We start from the raw sequence: 16,317 nt of genomic DNA, 5'->3' as shown, positions 1-16,317 counted from the left end.
CACCACTGCAAGCCTAGCTGAGCAGCACACACTGAAGTCTACGGTGAGAAGCAGGTTGGGGACTTAGACTCAGAGTTGGGTGGGAAGGGAGGAAAGATAGAGAGGGTGGCTACAGGAGGAGTTGGGGAAGAGGGATTAATATTTCTAAAGTTCACTGTATGAAATTTTCAAAGAATAAAAATATCATTGAGAAAAGAGAATCCTTTGGAAACTAGATGACATTCCACATAAGCACCACGAACATGGCACTTTTAGAGTGGGTGGCTGCATTGGCACAGTATGAAGCACATGGTAGTTGTACATGTATATGTGGACCAAATCCTTAACAAGCCACTTCCTTATTTACTTAGGACACTCTATTCAGACAACCATTTTGTCTGCTAAGCCATCTTGCCTGCTGCAGTCTAAAACTTGTTAAGGTGAATATTCAATGTATTCTCATTAGTAGACATTAGTATCAAATTCAGAGACTATAAAGGACTTCAAAGTTTAAAGGAGAGTCCAACGTTATATAAAGAGACACAATCTAAGATGCAACTTCTGAAGTCAATCTTTATTATGTCACTGAGACTTTTTCCAAAGCCAGGACCTTAGAAAAGCGCTGTCCCATTGGGACATTTAGTTGAGACTTGAGTGTGTGTGTTAAACTAACACAGACAAATGCTGTGACACATGTGCCATCTACTGGCAAGAGGAAAAAAATCCCACTGCAGATTTTAAAACTTTTTAATATTTAAAGAACTTAAACCTCTTTTAAAAAACTTTTTAATGTTTTAAAGAATGTATTTGCATCTCGACCCCTGGCCCATGCATGTGCACATGTATATGCATGTGTGCTGAGGTGACAACTTTCAGTAGCCATTCTCTCCCTCCTTCCTTTGGATTCTGAGAATCAAATTCAGGTGGTCAGGCTTACTTTTGTTTGCTGAGATTTCTTGCCTGCCCTAGCCTAAAACTTAAGGGGAATATTCAATGTATTCTCATTAGTAGAAATTAGTATCAAATTCAGAGACTATAAAGGACTTCAAAGTTTAAATAGAGCACAAAGTTATATAATGGGACATAATCTGAGATTACAGCTAGGCCAATAGCCTTTACTGGTTTCATAGTGACTAAATGCATCATTGCATCCTCTTTCAAACTTGCTCTGTACGAATGCTACTTTTCCAAAGAGGTCAATATTTTTTAAGGTGGGTGTGTGCAGCTCCCAGACCTCATCAGAGAAGTTTCTCTGTGCACCTGATAGCTAACACAGAAATTTATAGCTGAGCCAAGTACAAAAACTGAGTATCAGTGGAATGCTCAGCCACAAACGGGACATCAGAATCAGATCCCGTTTCCCTGCTCTCCTCCACGGGCCCAGCTCAGGAATCCTTGCAGAAGAGAAGGTGGAAAGGTTGCAAAAGCCAGAGGGCAGGGAGGATCAGGGCAAAATGGTTTTCTGAACATTCCATGGCCTCTGTACTCATGAACTCAAGGTGGCTGTGTTGTCTGTACAAGATCAAGACATGGAGCACTGCAACACAGAGGCAGGCGAGGCAGGATGGGGGCTCCAGAATCCCCATTCCTAACTGAGGAGCTACTAACAGCTGATGACCTTGGAAGAGGAACAGTTGTTTGTTTGTTTTTTATCCCTGGTAGGATCCTCCATGCTCCAGTGGATAGTCCCACACCCAGAACAAATGGACTTTGTGAGTTACTGTTTTTAAAACGAGTATGAAGTTGGGAAGGGCTAGGAATAAGGAATGGATCTGGATGGAATTAAGAGAGGAATGGGGTAAATATAATCAAATTATATTGTACAAAATTCAAGGAATTAATAGAAATACTACACTGTTTAAAAACGTGATGGCCCGTTACTTCGAATTCGCTATCATTTGGTGAAAAGCACACTATGGCCAGCTTCACTGGCAAAGCCAAGCCATTGAGAGCAGGAAAACAGCGTTTATCTTTCCAAGCAGGTAGGTTTTAGTGAAGAGTATATCAGGAAGATGTAGGTTTATTAACATTTGTCTTTCAGAAATAGACCAACATGACTAAGTTTTTATGAAGATCTAGAAACTAAATTTTCCTTTTAAATACATCACACAGGTTAAGACAAATTAAGCAACATAAATTTCTCTTTTTTCTTTTTTCTTTTTTTTTTTTTTTTTTTTTTTTGGAGCTGGGGACCGAACCCAGGGCCTTGCGCTTGCTAGGCAAGTGCTCTACCACTGAGCCAAATCCCCAACCCCGCAACATGAATTTCTCAAACTTAGCATTAATTTCCCCTTAAAAGGACCAGGCTCTCTACTGCCAAACCGTCCACTTCCACATGGTACTCGCACATCCTACACAAGGAGTGGGGAACAATCCAAAACCCAGTGTTCAAACACCAAAAATGCTTCAAGTGTTTTATTATTTAAAAAAAAAAGTATTAAATACAGAAAATAGCAACTAAGGCTAAAGACAGAATTCTCATGCTAAATCTTACTTTATAAACTCTTCTCTGGAAAGACAGGCTAAAGAGCTGTGGATGAAGGCCAGCACTGTCTGTGGGCCATAGCAAGTCTCGGCTGTAGCTGCTACGGTACAACACGACAAATACTCACACGCACACTTATTTGCAGAGTTGTGCCAAGCATCCATTGGGTTTCTCTGTTTGTGCCGAAATGCCTCTTCCACTCTCGTCTCCGACTTGCGGGCACCAGCGCCATGAGGAGTTACTTGTTCTGCTGTCACTGATAAGCCTGCAAGCACCAGAAAAGCACTACCTAGTTAAATGTTCCCAGCTGCATCAGCCAATGATGTTAGACAAATCTAAAATGGAAAACTGAGTTTTAAAGTCAGTAATTATACCTGGACAGTTTGTAATTCTGGTAAAATTAGTGTCTTTTAAGATGAGAAATTAGCTTGATAAAAAATGATAAAAATAAAAATACCTAGCAGGACACACTTATCCTTAGATGCTCAAAGGGGCCCTATTTTCACTCATTTTAATCCCAAGAGATATATTTCACAATATGACTATGGGATAGTAAGATTGTGTACTACCTAAAAAGTCATGAATCTGCTATCTTTGTGTATATGTATGTACATGTGTATATATAGTAAAATATGCATATATACACATATATATTACAGTAAGTGTACAGGGGTCACTAAACTATACTCCCATGAACAGGTTCAATCTAGCTCACTGCCTATCACACCACAATGTCCTACATTTCATTTCTTGGCTCCTTATGCCTAAGAGTAACTGTCCCATCTCAGCTTTCTTCACTAGAACCCTTTCTTCTGTGTGAACAGCTTCCTCTAATTTATCTTCTTATCCTAATCTACAAGACGTATCTCTTATTATGTAAATGGGTTTTAAATGTTATATAATAATTCTCATATCTCTTTAGTCCAAAGATCTCTCTAGTCTACTAACCATATTTCTACCTGCCTACCTGAGATCTGCAACAAGGTATCCTAAAAACAGGTCAAACTGAAGATAACTGGTTCATCCTTATACACACAGAAAACCAGTTTATCTTCTATCTTCCCTATTTTGACTGGCAGAATTGGTAACTACTCATTCACTCAGCCAGAACTATTCTTTCCTTTCAAAGTGCCCCCTCAAGTTTAGAGATGTTGGCAGAATGTTTGCCTAGTGTGTACAAAGTCCTATCACAGGTTTGTATTCCCAGCTTTTAGGAGGCTGAGAGAGAGAAATAAGATTATTCTTGCCTATATAATGAATTTGAGGGCAGCCTAGGCTATATGAGACCAAGTCTAAGAAAGAAGGAAAGTAAGAAAGAAAGGAAGGGAAGGAAGGAAGGGAAAGGAAGGGAGGGAAGGAAAAGGAAGGAAGGAAGGAAACAGTCAAACAGACTGACCTATGTATGTGTTCTCTACATAGGGATCGCTCGTCTGCTAATCTTGTTTAGCTCCATGCTTCATTAATTAAAATGTATTATTACTTCACAACCTTTCCCCCCAGTAGTCTGAGATACAGTTTATATAACATAAAAGTCATCTATTTTAAGCATAAAATTAAATGTTGTTAGTAAATATACATTTCTATAGCCACACACAGAAATCTAATTCAAGGTGCCTGCACACAACCCCTGCTGTCTGTTTCTCTCAACACCCTTCCACTTTACGTGAGAGTACCACAGTTAGCACCAAGTCTTTCCTTACTGCCTTATCTCACAGAGCAGTGTTTTTGAAGTCCACAGAACACTATGGACACAGTATGCTCTGTTACTCACTAACCAGGAAATGGATCCTTGTGTTATTATTTATTACGTAACACACCCCTAAGGCACATTAATGTACATGTTTCATGTGGGTACATTTCTCTTGGATGGATTCCAAGGAAGAGAACTACTGGATAATGCAGTCAATCTATGTGAGCCTCTGTGGGAACTGAAACATTGTTTTCCAAACTGGTTCTCACAGCTTTTAACTCAATCTCTCATTTTCCTAAAACACTGAGAACATGTTATTTCTTGCTGCTAAAGTGATCTAACCAATTCATTCCACTGCTAAAATCTCTCAGTGCTAAAATGCCACTGGCATTTCTCCTCTCCTACTAAAGTTCCACAAGGACACAGCTGTACATCTACTAAACAAACCATATGTTCAATTTTGTGTTTCTAATTAAAAAATTACACATAAATGTTAACAGACTGGGGAAAATATTTGTTAAAAAAAGGTTTAAGTATTGATATTAGATGTGAAATGATGAAAACTAAGGTCTCTTCAGCTATAAATGCAGACATAATATGCAAATCATTTAAGAACAGAAGTCACTGATGAACAGTTGTATCTGCAGAACAGTTCTCTAAGGGACACGCACCACTGCACTCACACTGCCACAGAGGGACCACTGCACTCACACTGTCACAGGTGCACCACTGCACTCACACTGCCACAGGGGGACCACTACTCTCACACTGTCACAGGGGGACCACTGCACTCACACTGCCACAGGGGGACCACTGCACTCACACTGCCACAGGTGGAGTTCTGAGATGTCCTTGAAAATTCACATGACCTATGTTGGTATCAGAAATTAGTAAATACAAGGTTATTAATGGAGACAGAGAGTATCTCCTGGTGTGCTTCCTGTGTCATAGGAGATGGATAAAAAGCACAGAAGGGGGCTGGAGAGATGGCTCCGCGGTTAAGAGCACTGACTGCTCTTCCAGAGGTCCTGAGTTCAAATCCCAGCAACCACATGGTGGCTTACAACCATCTGTAATGGGATCTGATGCCCTCTTCTGGTGTGTATGAAGACAGCTACAGTGTACTTATACATAATAAATGAATAAACCTTTAAAAAAAAAAAAAGCACAGAAGGTTTCGGTAGCCCATCTGCATCTCTAACTTACCTCTCTTTATTCTTGCTTCCTTAATTTCTTCACAGAGCTTATTAAACTCTGGATCCAGTTCAGCTGCAATGATGGCGTGTGCAGTGTCCTTCAGGGTACAAGCTCTGTGCCTGATAATTTTATCTGTTAAAAACGTTGGCATACATTTATTTTAGATACAATACATTTATTTTAGATACAAATGGAATAAAATTAATGCAGGGTGCCTTAAAAGACAAGTAAAAAGATAAAGACACTTAAATTATAAAAACATTTTTAGTAAGAAAAGGTTCACTTAAGAGGTGGGTAAAAATATGAGGTACTCTATCAATAACTTTTAATACCCCAAAATAAGGCTTTATTTTTCAATTCTAAAAATAAAATAATGTATAATTTTCAATAAAAAGTTTTAAGGACCTGGATATTCACTAAGTGCCCCAGAGCTGCTACAGACAAATGCCAGGCACTTGGGCAAGTGAGCGGCTAACTGGACAAAACACTTGCTGTGCAAGCGTGGCAGCCTGACTTCTGTCCCTGGCACCATGTAAAGAGAATTAGCTCCACAAAGTGGCTCTCTGACCTCCACACACTTCCCACAGCATGTGTACCATGTGCATGCACACAGAGACCAATATAACTAAAAGGAAAAGATGTTTTAAAAAAGAGTAACTGGTCAAAGTTGTGCTAAAGAACACAAAATATTCTAAGTATAAGAGAGAGCTCTTTAAACGTGACAAAACCAGAAAAGCATAGACCATCTACCTAGTCTAAAGCATGCAAGATGGTCTACACAAACTGTAAGCAAGGCCAAACGTAACAGAATGAGCTTATAATCCCAGCACTTGGATCCCAGTCCCAAGGAGCCCTAGCTACTTCACAGCCTGCCCTCTGATATAATAAAGAGTGTCTGCTTCACAGGTCACAGGAAAGACTGCAACGTCAGTAGTGCCCTCTGGAGATACACAATCAACTCCAGATGTTAAAAGGCAAACAAGCACAAGGCAAAGAGGACAGTTTGAAGACCACAAATCACATCTGTAAGAGGGTAAAAGCAGGGCATCAGTTCAAAGTCAGTCATTCTCTGCTGGGAAGCAAGCCTCAACCCAGCCTAGGCAACATGAGGCCCTAGCTCCAAAACCAAAACCAAACAAGGACAAAGAATCCAATAAAAAAATGTTTACTTCTCTCTCTAGTAAAAGCATGAAGTATAAAAGATCTTTTATTTATAAGATTTATGATTAGGAGGCCATAAAAGATTGCTGTGGGAACCTTATAAAAACAAACAGCACATGTACAACCACTGGTACATTTCATTCTGATACATGCTCTCTAAATGTTCATTCTATAGACACAATACTGGGAAACTGAAGTAATGGCTGTACAGTAGTATATGGGGGAGGGGGATCAGACGTGGTTCTGATAAAATTCAGTCTACATAGGAAAGTAGTACTGAGTGGATCTCAGCGGATAGAAGACTCAGAAGTTAAGAGTGCTTGCTGCTATTCCAGAGGAACAGAGTTCAGTTTAAAAATTTAGATAGAAACATCTTCACAATGCAGAGTGTGCCAATACATAAATACAATATATACCTTCATTTATTTATCTCAAGAATTTTGTCAGCCATGTTTATACTTTACAATGGACATATTATAATCTCTTGTTGAATTTCCTATTTGGTGCTATAATTTGATTAGCTGGAGCTTTTCTTAGACTTACTTATTTGACATGTATGAGTGTTTATGGCTGTGTGTATGCTTGTGCCTCGTATTTGTGTCTGGTGCCCAAGGATATAAGAAGAGGGCACCAGAGATGGGGAGGATATGATCACAGATATGTGTGCAACATACATTGGACACCTGTGTTTGTCAGAGAATAAATAGTCTAAAAATAGATAAAAGTGATAGAGCTCCAGACAGTTGGGATTATATGATATGTAAGTGTATGTTGAAGTTCGAACCCTTACTACTTCAAAATGTGACTGTGTGTGGAAATAAGACATGACAAAGAGGTAACTAAGGTTAAAAAAAAAGAGGATGGGCTCTAATTCAAAGTGCCTGGTGCCCTTTTAAGAGGAAATCTGGATACACTAGGAGTGCAGGAAGACAGGAAGGGCTACAGGAGAAAGCCCTGCAGTGAAACATGAAGAGCAGTCTCAGGGGAAGGCAGACTTGCTGATTCACTTGAACCAACACAACCCAACACTGCAAGGAGCACTTCTGCTCATAGAAATGTTTTAGGTCTCCTGGTCTGTCATATTTTGTATGCTGATCCTAGCTAGAAGTACAATGACATATATGAGTTATACTATCATTCTATCATAATCCTAATACAACTACACATCTCTACCTCAAGGAGTGGAGCTGTCACAGACATTCTTATATACCAAGTACCCTGCTCAGTAGGGAGGGCATGACAGTCCTAATGCAGCACTAACATAAATGTAAGTGAGCTTGGTTAAGTCGGAAATTCACAAGGTATGCTATGACAGATAAAACTGGAGATGTACTCAGGAGACTACAGACAGCTCCAAAAAATGAGTGACTCTGGGGACTCTGATCCCAGGTAATTGGTACAAAAATGCTAGGATTCTGCAAAGACTCTAAGATTAAGGATGAAATTTCAGCAAAATTGGTCAAATGATGATAGATCTAAGAATTATTTGTCCTAGAGGTAAGGGAAGGATGTTACAAGACTAATAATGCAGAATAGTCCAACTTAATTGATTGTATACCTATCCCTAAGATAATAATTAGAGTCAAATGCCTAGTCCTGGTCACATTTTGAAGCTTAAGTTAAATTTCTCATCACTTCACATCTAATTTCTACCACAGTATCCTTGTGCAAGATAATCTGGTACACATGTAGTCATTCATGTTTACTTCCAAAAATCTTGTTAACTTCTCTGTACAAGTAGTTCCCCCATGCCTCCAAAGGCCAGGTATTCTGCCAAGCAGAACACTGTAAACATTTAAATAATCGTGGGAGTTTTTTAAATACAACATTTATTCAATTTCTACATGCTACATAACATGGGGTTGTTTTACAGGTACATGCATCACAAGTGGCTCTGCTTCTAAGGAAAAGAAATGCTCTCTTGGGTGGAGTGTTCCCGATGTTCCTGAACTATAACAAGTCTTTGCACCAATCTTTAAAAAGCAGAGGAGGAAAGTCTCAATTACGTCATGTAAGCTTCACCTGTAAAACATGAGCTATGGCCTCTAGCAAACCATCACACTCTATAGTAAAAGGCTATATGAATCAAAAAGCATTGCTTCTTCATTTAAACTTATATAAATATATAAATTTATATCAATGGGGTTATAATAATTTATCTACTAGAGGGAAATTGGATTTATTTCCTCCTCAACTAGCTTTCTCCAACAAACATTTATTTAGACTAATTTTCATAATCCCTAGATTATTTTCAAATAGGTTTAAATTTAAAGTGTGGTCCAGGAACTGTAATAAGCACAAAGTGGGGGTCATTTTAGAGCGAATACATATCAACAGCCAACCTTTAGGAAATACTTCTAAAACTCAAGGAATTATGCCAGGAGCTTAGTACGTTTCATTTGAACCATTGAAAATGGAAACACCATGACATTAGATAACACACTTTTTTGTTCTATCTTCACAAAAACCCCAAATAAAGAGTTCTATTTTGATCCCTACTATAAAGATAGAACAACTAAACTAAAATTTAGAAAACCTGACTGATCAGAGAAGAGCCAGAGAACAGCAGCATAGACAAAAACATAGGTCAGAACACGGAGCTCACATCCACCCCATAGCACACCAGAAGCTGAGGGCACAAGGTCAACATCACACTCTGATCCCATCTGAAGAACAAAGGAAGTGAGAGAAATGAGCTTGGAATTTAGCCTGTTTCTCACCACCTATCCTGATGCAGATGACATACACACTAGAAGCAGAAGAAACAAACCCTCATGGACATATAACATCACTGCACTAGTTAACAGAGGCCCTCACGCTTTTTATGTATTTTTCACCATTTTAAAAGAATTTAATAGTATTGATTTAAAAACCTTAAAAGATGGACATTCTTTGATCCAGAATTTTCACTCTAAGCAATTTATTCTAACAAAAATATGAAGATACAGATACAATTATATTATAATTTTTATTTGGGAAGTACTAAGAGATGAAAGTTAGGGCCTTACATATTAACCACTGTGCTATATCTCCATGTCTTTATTATTGTTGGTACTATTATTTCATTTTGAGAGTCGTATTAAGTTGATGGAATTATGTATCTGTAGCATATTATAAAAATATTCATATTTATGGTAGAAGAAAAGATATGAATTGCATCATTTTATAGCAAAGGGATGAAAGAAAATGTCAACTTTAGCCACTACATATATTCAGGCCAACACTCATGCACATAAAGTAAAAATAAACCACTTAAAAGTTTCAAAGTAGGGGTTGGGGATTTAGCTCAGTGGTAGAGCGCTTGCCTAGCAAGCGCAAGGCCCTGAGTTCGGTCCCCAGCTCCAGAAAAAAAAAAAAAAAGTTTCAAAGTAAAGCAAATAACAAAAAGTATAACAAGCAAATATCCTAACCTAAAGGTTAAAAACTAGTATGCACTAAGCCTTCTATGTAAATACTTTATTCGTTTCTGAACATGAAATAGGATATTACTGATTACTATGGTCTAAATTCAGATGGGATATAACTTCATATAGAACAGAGAAATCCCTGTCATTCTGCTGCATGGAGTAGCTTAAGTTGAGAAACACTCTTCCCAAATACAGATATAGAATTTTTAAAGATCAGAAACCTACACAAATGCTTTAAGAATAATACTTTGAATATCACCTGGTAAAGAAACAAAATCCTCAATGAGTAAATAGATAACTGAGAGGTAGCCTAGCATTCTCAGTCAATCTTAGTGTACTCATATTAAAAACAGCATCACACGAAGCCACTGTGTGACCATGATGGGCCAAATAAACACAACACAACTCTGTCATTCTATCTAAGCACAGAACAAAAAATGAACACTGTCCTAACCATAAAAATGCCACATATAATCCTATTCTCACTAATACCACTGTCTGGTAGGAGAGACATTGTGTGCGTGTTGAGATCAGAAGACAACTTAAAGGAATTGACACTCTCTTTCCAACGTGTGGGATCAAACTCAGGTCTCCAGAAGGGCTTGGTGGAAGACACCTTGACCTGCTGAGCTATCTCAACCAGCTCACTTACTAAGTTCCTAGAATATCTAATTACAAAATGGTCCTGCTACCTAGCAACTACTAAGTCCCACTTCCTCACACTTTCCCTAAGATTATATAATACAATAAATACCCAATACTTAATGATCCCATGACACACAGCCTTGTTAAGAAAGCACCCTGTTGGGGATTGGGGATTTAGCTCAGTGGTAGAGCGCTTGCCTAGCAAGTGCAAGGCCCTGGGTTCAATCCCCAGCTCCGGAAAAAAAAAAAAAAAAAAAGAAAGCACCCTGTTTACAGTAATTTCATCTTCCTTAACTACAGATGCGTTCTTAGCGAGGGAATTTTCCCTGGAGGGCAATGCTAAGAGATGGCACACCGAGACAGACAGACATATTCAACATGCACCCACTAGATACACGATTCCCGGGTTAGTTATGAACGTGGTTTTAACATATTTGAGGATGACATCATGTTGCTATGTCAAAGGATAGACACCTCTAGAGAATACAGGATGGAATTAGGAGTAAAATAAAGTTATGCAAGAAAACCTTCAACCTGCAGAACAGATAACACTGTACAGGAAAATTCTGATACATAATGTTAGGCGTGGTGACACACACCTCTAATTCTAGGACTCAAGAGGCAGAAGCAGGTAGATCTCTCGGTGACTCTCGGAGCAACCTAGTTTACATTACCAAGCTCCAGGCAAGCCAGGACTATACAGTGAGATCCTGTGTTTTATAAAAAGAGAGGGGCAGGTGATACATTTAACTGATCCTCAGTTCCACAAATTAAAAATCCTGTTTAGTGGCACTACTGATGACAACTGATGTTAGCTAAACAAACAAATTTTAACTTAAGTTCATTTTTTCCTACTTAAGCTAAACATTCCATCAATCTGAACAAAATTAGAACTCAGTATAAAAATTACAAGAAAAATGGAAACTAAATCATGGACAAAAAACATAGTGCCTAGAACTGCAGAACCTCCTGAGTTAAACACAGATAAGTCATTACTTTCTCAGAGTTCCTAAATGCATTCACTCATTCATCAACCTCAAAGAGGCATCCTTTAATGTTGCCATAAGTGTCCTTACCTCCAGGGTCCTTGTCTGGATTGTATTCTAAAGCATTGCTACAGATGAGGTCAATATCTTGCAGGAAATCTTTAGCCGTTAGATAATTATGCTTATCAATTTTAGTTATTACTGTCGATAAATCCATTGGTTCTTTGATTACTTCAAGATAATCTGAAACCTACAACAAACAGGACACTTTAATGAAAATTACTTCTGGATTTGCATATGCTTTAGGCCATAGAACCACAATTAAAAACAGAATACTTTAAAATTCAAGTCTAGGTAGTCAATTATAGAAGAGTCAAATTACACTGCTATTTATGCTGCTTATCCCACTAAAGTCACTGTCTGAGATACTTTCCATGAAAAGGGTCGTGGTGCCCATCTTGAAATCTGAAGCAGATTTTAAACCCTTTGGATTTATCTGAGAAGAGAATGTGTGGGTAAAGAACATGAGAAGCATCAGTAAATGTTCTACCTCAAGGAAAAGAAAAAAGAAAAAGCAGAGAGTTTTCATACTAATAATTTCTGGTCTGTGGGTCTTTTTGTTTGTTTTTTTTTGTTTTGTTTTGTTTTATAAGGCAAACAATTTCATGGAAAGTATTTTCTACTCCTTTGGAGTCATTACACACATTTTGAGTCAATAAAAGAAGTATTGGGGTTTTTTTTCTAACTTGTAAAGGGTTTGCTGGACTTGTCTCTGCACATAAATTTTTCAATAGTAAGACATTAAGTCAGGAGTTATACAGTATATTTTATGTCACGTAGCCAGTAAGGAAAAATTAGCAACCTATGTCTACTGTTTTCAAGTCAAGTCAAGTATTGATTATGAAAGCAGTTTCAGAAATTCTAACTCAGGACCAACTCCTGGGCAGCTTCCGAAAAGTGAGGGTTTGTTTTCTTACAGCTTCTGACAGCACGGATGCCATGGTCTTAAGTTTATGCATGAACACATGCATAGCCATGCGTGTGACTTGCACATGTTTTACATTTTTAAGTTCATCCATGAGATGTGACTGTCTGTCAGCTCTAGGAGAATCTTATGCAGGCAGCAATAGAACTGTTAGAGCTGAGACCTTGCCCTTGCTATAAAAATGGAAACAGAAACATTAATAAACAGGAAAAGTACCTTCAACTTTTACACTATTAAAAGTATGAAATTTTAGTGTATGCTTAATTTTAAATTCAGCATGTTCTTTAATGTTTTGTTTTCAGCTAAACATTTAAATTTAACAGTTTTAGGCCACTTCTAATTCATTTTTGAATATACACTTTTATGGGTATTTTTGGTTTTTTGAGACAAGGTTTCTCTGTGTAGCCCTGGCTGTACTAGAACTTGCTCTGTAGACAAGGCTGACCTGGAACTCAGAGATCCGCCTGCCTCTGCCCCCTGAGTGCTGGGACTACAGGCGTGCACCACCATTGCCAAAGCTTATATTTTTATGTTTTAAGCTACTTAGGAATTATCTTGTTTTTCAGAACATTTCTATCCTTCCCTTGATACTCCTATTTCAGCTTTGAGAGCAAGCCCAGAATAAACCTCAGTCAGAAAAGAAGATACTAACATTAACAAAAATTTTACTTAAACCTTTCTTAATATTTCTATCCCTTATCATTTATGAAACATGTTTTCTTAAAAGCAGATGACAATTGAAATCTGCCAAAATTTTGTGATTTGAGAACAGTTCTTGAGCAAGAGGAATACTAATTCATCGCAGCATGGTGGGTTTCTTTAAGTGCTTGGTTCCAAATATACCCAGAGGGAGTGATCTGTTTGTTTATTTATTTAAAACAATCTTTAGGGCTAGAGCACAGCTTGCTTGGTGGAGCTCTTACAAAATTTTGGGTTTAATTCTTAGTACCATAAAAAGAAAACTTTACAATTAGCGCTCTCTCGCTCGCTCCCCCCTCCCCCCCCCTCTCTCTCTCTCGTGTGTGTGTGTGTGTGTATGTATGTGGTGTGTGTGTGTGTGTGTGTGTTGCATATCTTTCAGGTCCTATTATTCCAGTGTTGCAGAAGGTAGCAACAATGGAAAGGAAAGTGTGTGTGTGTGTGTGTGTGTGTGTGTGTGTGTGTGTGTGTGTGTGTGTTGCATATCTTTCAGGTCCTATTATTCCAGTGTTGCAGAAGGTAGCAACAATGGAAAGGAAAGTGTGTGTGTGTGTGTGTGTGTGTGTGTGTGTGTGTGTGTGTGTGTTGCATATCTTTCAGGTCCTATTATTCCAGTGTTGCAGAAGGTAGCAACAATGGAAAGGACAAAAGACTGTGGGCTTTCAAGCACAGTGGTCATGCCTATAATTCCGAAATTTGGAAGCTAGAAGATTGTAAATTCAAGGTCATCCGGGTCTAAATAATGAGACTGTGTCTCAAGTTTTTATTTTTTGAAAGACTATGGGCTTTAAATTTGCGGGGAAAAAAAAAAAAAACTTTCAAAACTTGGCCCTAGCCAACTTCCTCACTCTAACACTGAAAAGTAATAAAAATGACCTTCTTGCATATGATTTGAAAGTTATCAAATCTACATATTGTAGATAAACATTCAAATGAAAATTCTGACAGTCCCTTTATTCCAAAAGAAGGGAAAGATGTATATTTTCAGAGGTCGCTAACTCATTCTTTCCAGTCACAGATGACATAATGGTTCCAAAGGAATCTGCTCAGGTCCAAAAACACAGATTTCACAATTAGGACACAACATGAAACTTTGAATCACTTTATAATTCAAATTCTTAATGACAAAAAAAGAAAGAACTAGACACCAAAACTGCTCAAACATGGAGTCTGAACTATAAGGAGAAGGCCAGAAAAGATTGTATTGTGCTCATCCATGCTATATTATCCCAGGATAAAAGTTTTTTTTGAATTGACAGCATTCTAGCATATTCCAAATGGAAAATTCTTTTTCTCACCATCACAAACCAAGTTCCCACAATTACACAAAACAATACACATATGAAGTGAGGAATTTTCCACTGGGAGCAGAGAAAATCTTTGGAGAGGAAAACAGTTTTAGGAACATGGGATGTGTTTAACTTCCAGTGGCATTTCAGCGAGAGACCTCTCTAAAGTAGAAAGCTTAAGACAGTTGGAGACTTGACTGCCTCTTTCTGCAGTCACAGACAATTAAGGAAATGCCAATACTGGCCCAATGGTTGACACCAACAGTGTTTAAAGCAGGATTTATCCTGGAATAAAAATAGTCTAATATGGACATTTCACAGAATTAATTTTAATCCTCCTCTTAAAGAGTAGGTGATCACAGAGAAAAATAATAATTCAGAGGACGTATACAAATTGGTCACTAATTTCACTCAAAAGTCACCAGATGTTTGCTGGTGACACTGGTAGTTATCACATGGATTAAATTTTTAAAGGCTAGGGGTAATATTCATCCATGCCTTTGTTTTTTTTCCTTCCAAAAAAGATGTCAATTTTTTTTTCTTTTAGCCAGTTCAACTTCACTGTTTGCACACTACTGAAACAAGACCTCTTCAATATCCACCGGTTTGCTGAAGATGTTAAAGCGTTTATCTGTGGCCAGCCTCTTGGTAACATCCCTGAGGAACAACCGCAGTTCTCGTAATGTGTTTTCCTCCTGGTCTTCCATCCGACTTTTTTCTGACTCTGATAACTGACGAGGAGGACATGGTAGTGCGAGAGGAAGCACTTCCATAGCACGAAGAGCTAAAGAAAGGGGGAACGTTAAGATTAGATGGTAAGCTGGGACCCAACTGGAATCTGGCATTCTCTCAAAACATCTGTAAAGAAAGTAAAATTACAAGTCTGCAAACCTGAAACTCCAATAAGTAAAACTTCAAATGGAAATTAAAAGGAAGTAAGAGAATAACTTCACCTCATTAAATGACACGATAGGTCTCCTAGCCCTCTAGAACGCTACCCTCATATTCTGAGAACCCCAAGGCACAGTGAGCAACACCTACCGGGATGGAAGACAAAAGTAGAAAGTGTGTGCATGCACACGCGCACTTGTGTCTATACGAGGGTGTGCACAATGCAGACGTGTCTAGGCCAAAGGAGGGCACCAGTGTCCTCCCTATCTTTCTCTGTTTTATTCCTGCGATGTAGGGCCTCTCACTGAAGCGGGAGCTTACATTTTTCAGTGAGAATGGCTGCCAGCAAGTCCCAAAGATCCTTCTGTTTGTGTCCTCCTCCACAACGGGTTACATGTAGCACCGAGTCATTCTTGCCTTGTGCATGTCCTGGTGCTAGGACTCTGAATTTCAGCCTTCATGCTTAAACAGCATATGCTCTTGACCATTATTAGGGCCTCTCTCCAGCCTCACAAAGCAAAAGGCTCAAAAAAGAAAAATTACAGCCTTTGAAGACATGGAGAACCAGGCTGAACTACCATATGTAAAACCTAAGGTATTATTATTATTATGTACCTAAAATAAACTCAGCACCTTAAGACATTAATTTTCCAATGACAACGTCCTCTGATCCTTTTAAAGAATTTTCTGGCAAAACAGATGGACATGGGCTGTACAACATTAGGCAAGATCACCAAACCTCAGCAAGACGATGGCAACAGCTCTCAACGTTCCCTCATACGTGGAATGATAGCCTACAGAGTTAAACAAATGTGTATGTGGATGCAAGAGAGAGAAAGAAGAACAAGAAAGGGGGTAAGGGATGAGGAACAAGAGAATGCAGGAACTGTGGAAGAGGATAGA

General features: G+C 38.5%; 1 protein-coding gene across 11 annotated transcripts in view; it reads right to left on the bottom strand.

The window, feature by feature from the left end:
• Atad2b (ATPase family, AAA domain containing 2B) overlaps positions 1 to 16,317 on the bottom strand; it is a 143,458-nt gene that overhangs the window by 18,611 nt on the left and 108,530 nt on the right. For 7 of the 11 annotated variants that reach the window (NM_001427483.1, XM_039113113.2, XM_039113117.2 and 4 more), the window contains 4 exons: positions 15,111 to 15,307; positions 11,641 to 11,800; positions 5,361 to 5,483; positions 2,592 to 2,729 (listed from right to left, as the gene is read on the bottom strand). In NM_001427483.1, the coding sequence (NP_001414412.1) occupies positions 2,592 to 2,729; positions 5,361 to 5,483; positions 11,641 to 11,800; positions 15,111 to 15,307 (618 nt within the window). Of the gene's footprint in view, positions 1 to 2,591; positions 2,730 to 5,360; positions 5,484 to 11,640; positions 11,801 to 15,021; positions 15,308 to 16,317 lie in introns of those variants that run through there. The other 4 variants (XM_063262289.1, XM_039113115.2, XM_039113114.2 and 1 more) reach the window with 3 other exon arrangements.

This window comes from Rattus norvegicus, chromosome 6 (genome assembly GCF_036323735.1).
Source record: "Rattus norvegicus strain BN/NHsdMcwi chromosome 6, GRCr8, whole genome shotgun sequence".
NCBI lineage: Eukaryota > Metazoa > Chordata > Mammalia > Rodentia > Muridae > Rattus > Rattus norvegicus.
The sequence above is the reverse complement of the archived record's forward strand: the minus strand, read 5'-3'. Positions and strand labels throughout refer to the sequence as shown.